Below are 4977 nucleotides of genomic sequence, written 5' to 3' on the forward strand. Positions count from 1 at the left end.
TTAAGGTTTTCTGGCAAACGTCAAAGTCTAGGTTAGTAATAATCATAGCTATAAATGAAACCGACAATTGATAGACAGTATATGTTTAATAAGTCTGCTGTATGCATTGATCACTTATATTTCTTATTGGTCAGTCATTAAAATATATTTTAGCACATTTTGTAAAACAGTGAAATTAAATAATTACAGAAATTGATATAATCTTAAACGTTTGGAGCTAGGATTTAGATTTCGATACACTTCGAGATGACTAAGATGTATCTTGTGCAAATTATACTGGTGACAATGTTGCTTTTGTTGAACACAGAATACAGTAAGTGTTTATTTGTTAATTTTACATTATACCAAATAGTTCATATGCAAGTGCTGTACCAAAAAGTAACATATACAGAGTTGTACTCTATTCAGTTGTTTTATTTAGACTATTCAACATCACTTTATGATAAATGTTAGATAGTATTATATACAATATACATAATCCCTCTAATAGAATTTGTTAAGATTGAGTACAGATTTGATTGTTACGTTAATTAGCTTCACTCCGACTTACAGTGTAAAATGTAACTGCTCAAAAGCAATATATTCGTCACTCTGAATCGTTAATCATTTTTTCTGTTGGAAATCTCTGAAATTACTTTTGATAGTACGATCGAACAGCGGACATCCAACTTAATGGAGGATAAAGTGAGAGGATATAAGTTCAAATTGCAGTACATATATGTTCAGTGAGCCAATTTTTCATCAAGACTAAGTATTTTATGATTTACCAGAGAATTATTTAGCTCAAATTAACTATTATTTTAATTTTAATACCGCTAGGTGAAATCCAGGGAAGTTGAAGATGGAATTAAAACAGTCCACAATCCTGTTGTTAATGGAATGAGATTGATTAGAAAAAACATAAAATGACAATTTCTCTATTTAAGTTTATTCTTCAATACTACCATAAATAATCGAAGATAATGCATCATCGCCTTCACTTGTAGTAACTTCCCACATATTCAGCTTAGTATTTTAAGATGAGTTAAGGTTAGTTTACTCGATCGGTTATAGTATTGCACTCAGACAAATGGATTTTAAATAGTGTGTTGTGACACAGGTTTTCGTCGATTGTACCCCATTAAATAATGTCATTCATATTGAGTTTCTAATTGATGTGATGTAATCGATAAACTGTTTGTCGTGCAGATTAACAGAGGAAAAGACTGAATCCAGTACACATTTGAACACTTACAGTTATAACTGGAAGTTACAACCTAATTTCTGGTAAGTATATAATTTGAATCAACTTGCGTAAAATAGTGAACGAGAACACAAGTGAAATACCAAATTACAGAACGTCTTAGTAAAATCTGAGAATCACACAGTAAATACTTCATTTGCAAAATGTCAATCAATCGTCTCAGACCTATCTGTTCCTTCATTTCCACACCAGTCACTCACAGTCCTCGCTTCTTTTTCTTCGATCTTCTTAAACCTCTGCCGCCAGGTATTTCGCTTTCGATTAATGATACATGCTACTTATATCTATCGACATCAGTAGCACACATCACAATAGGAATAGATGGAGACTATACTTTGCATTCGGACAGTTAATCATTTTGATTAAACAGCTAATGATTATAGTTACTATATCTATCTAATACCGTTTTCTTCACAAGCTATAATTCAATAGATTTTCGATATTATCTATATTGCTGGGATTGATGAGATTTCATGTCATATTTTTACTTGTTGTATTTGTCCTCATTATTAGTAATAATAGGAAAGAATTCGAATTCAGTTAGTCTTTTATATTTTCGAATTCAATTAAATTCCATATGGCTAAATTCAGTGTTGTAACTGTTGATGCTACACGTTTCTCATTTCGTCGCAGTTTTTTCGTTCGAAGATAATTGTTAAAATATTTTACTTTTTGACTGTTACATTGTTTGCAAAACAATCTTTAATTCGAAATCAACTTCGGTAACTTATATAGTTGAAATCATGAGTCAATTCAAGCTAGACCAACATGGAAAACCTGAAAGCACTGGACGGCTGTTTCGTCCTATTGTGGGACCGCTCAGCAGTGCGCATCCACGATTCTGCCTCGATAACTTAATTGTAGAAACTCCAAAATGGCACTAGTCTCAATTGTATTTAACCGAAAGAGCTTTTGATGTATTTATTTCATATATACAAGGAATGATTTCGGAATTCGGACTAAAAATCCAAGATTATCCACTAAAAGCATTTTTCAAGTGATATTTATTATATACTAAAATCATCTGGTTAAACTCTACCACCAAGAGGGTACTTCACATTTGTTTTTGTCAACAGTAAGAAGCGAATATGTTACTCAGTAAATTGTTATGTTGTTAGTGAATGCAGTCAAGTGAAATGATATTGTAAATCGTATACATGCGTCCAGTTATTGATTAATTTGTATCAATTACTACCTAGTTATTTTATAGTTAAGATCATGAGTCAATTGAGGCTAGACCACCATCGAAAACGTGGAAGCACCGGACGGCCGTTTCGCCCTATTATGGGACTCCTCAGCAGTGCGCATCCACGAACCCGCTCTCGCGAGATCCGAACCCAGGACCTACCAGTCTCGAGCCGGAGCCCTTAACCGATAGACCACTGAGCTGGCATCCAACGGTGTTAATGTCTAACCTCAACCAATCCACGAAATTGCGCAACCAACTTCCAATGTACTGAGGTAGATACCTGTCTCTACCTGACATGGATTAGCTCCACTGGCCACGACTTCTCACTAGAACTCCAGGAATTACCTCAAGGAGCCAGTCACTAGTGAGCATATGATCTACCTAGTTAAGCATATTCAATTTTGCCTATAGGCCAGATAAGTAAAGCATATACAACACTTTGCATTTTTGACAGTTTTTAAAAAAGTGGGAGTAGGGTTCGGTGGTTTCATTTGTTGTGTATTATTTCGTATTATCAATAATTGATGATCCGCATTCTTAATTTTCTTCTATATATCAAGCTGTATCAGTACTTGCTCACTTATACAGGGAGAAGTAACCAACTATGTCTTTAGTCATAATAAATTGGCATGCTAGGAGCAATGCCAGTATTTTAATGAAACAAGTCTGAAAAATACCTTATATTTAATCGCCAATAAACACATGTTTATTGAAATGAATACTTGACAATAAATTTTTCAGTTTAGTCCCTGTAATTACCATAAAACTGATGTCAACTGGAAAAATCACTCAGTCTTCTCTGGCTTCTAATCACAAACTTTTCATGAGAAACTACATTGAAATTATGAGAAATACGTACAAACTCATATTAATAAATAAGGATGATTTTATCAAATTTGATCCTGTGTTGAATAAAAACAGTTGCAGAAGTAGTATAAATACACAATATGTATACACAGTTCTACAAATACTTTTTTTCCTATTCATTTTCAATATCAGGTCTATCACTAAAGTGTTACACATGCGCTTTCTGTTCAGTACCATTTAATCCACACTCACTACTAGTTAATGAACAAGATGATTGTAGATGGTGTGCAGTAAGTTTAATGCATAAACAGTATTCAAGTAGTTTTTGTTATTATTCATTTACTTATTGGATTCGACTTAACGAATTTCCATTAATCAATGCTATATCAGTGCTACATCACATCATGTGTAGGATTATTAGCTAGAAAATTTGATTTATCCAAGGTACTGTTGTTAGATTCTGATTAATGATTAACATAAAAAAGTTGTGTGTTTGTATTTACAGTCACTTTTTAAGGAATATTATGACTAAAACTTCTTTAGTATAACGCCATCTTCATTTGTGTAATGTGTGTACATAAATGATAGTGATCAGTCCGCATTGGGGTTAGTTTTCTATTTGACTGATAGGAAAACTTGAATCTTTTTGGATAGCATTAGTCTCTTTGGTTGTTTTGTTCGTCTGATTTATTTTCATTGTATCCACTTTCTTTTTATTACAGAAAATTAATATAAAAGGTGTACCCTACCCATTTAGACTCTGTGCAGCTGATTGTGGATATGATTACTGGAAAAAAAATTTTAGTTCCTTTAGTTATGAATGTTGCCAAAAAGACTTATGTAATAAAAGCATACAAAGTCGGGTAACGCATCAATTTCTATTTATTATTGTCTTAATGTTTGTTTGCTTTATTATTCATAAGAAAAACTGAACAAAATATCCCAATTCACTTGTTACTAAGTATACATTTTGCTGTTTATTTGCACTTTAACATACTACTTATTATTCAAATGTATTTCATTTAACTTCATGTTATACTATAACCATCTTAAAAAAAAATTTTTTTTGATTTCGCAATTCACGAATTCATAGTATCATATGCATTACCCTTAGAGTTTAGTTGCTTAGTCAGCTTACTTTAGTTGAACATCGTTTTGCATTGCATAAAATTGATTAGTTTTTTTCTAGAATTTATAGTTACCAGTACGTAGTCATGTATTTATGCATTGAAATGCTTACAAATATTGAAAATATCCATTTGTTGTAAAACTATGTCTCGTAATAAAGAAATGACAACGCTTGATTGGAGCCAATTTCTTAGACATATATATATTCTACTAAAGACTTATATGCTCCATTTCAATCCTCACTGTTATGTATCATAGAAAATCGGCCAAAAACGATTGAAAAATGGCTTATTATTTTCTTAAAATTATAAAATGAAGCAGTACTTACATAATACCACATTCATCCAGTTTCAAACGATGTGAATAAAATTTGTTTGGTTTCCTTTGTACTATTTAAATTTGTACTAGTTTAATTTGGTTACTTACTTACTCTGAAGAAGTAGCTTACATTAAGTCACGAAATGTCAGAAATACAATTTTCTACCAATTGGAATATAACAAAAAGTAGATATATTTATTATTATACTTATATACTTGAAGCAAATAATATTCATAATCTGAAACTTTGAAATCACTACCGAGTTCTTTAACGACTACCGTTACAGATGTT

The 4977-nt window shown here is 31.8% G+C and overlaps 1 protein-coding gene across 1 annotated transcript; it reads left to right on the forward strand.

The window, feature by feature from the left end:
- The first annotated feature begins 206 nt into the window (after positions 1–206).
- Smp_081920 (hypothetical protein) lies at positions 207–4290 on the forward strand. Its single transcript, XM_018795021.1, has 3 exons — positions 207–313; positions 3432–3529; positions 3962–4290. Exons 1-3 carry the CDS (start codon positions 247–249, stop codon positions 4169–4171), a joined length of 375 nt encoding a protein of 124 aa, XP_018649375.1. The 5' UTR covers positions 207–246; the 3' UTR covers positions 4172–4290.
- The last annotated feature ends 687 nt before the right edge of the window (positions 4291–4977 follow it).

This window comes from Schistosoma mansoni, chromosome 1, assembly GCF_000237925.1.
Source record: "Schistosoma mansoni strain Puerto Rico chromosome 1, complete genome".
In the NCBI taxonomy this organism is placed as follows: domain Eukaryota; kingdom Metazoa; phylum Platyhelminthes; class Trematoda; order Strigeidida; family Schistosomatidae; genus Schistosoma; species Schistosoma mansoni.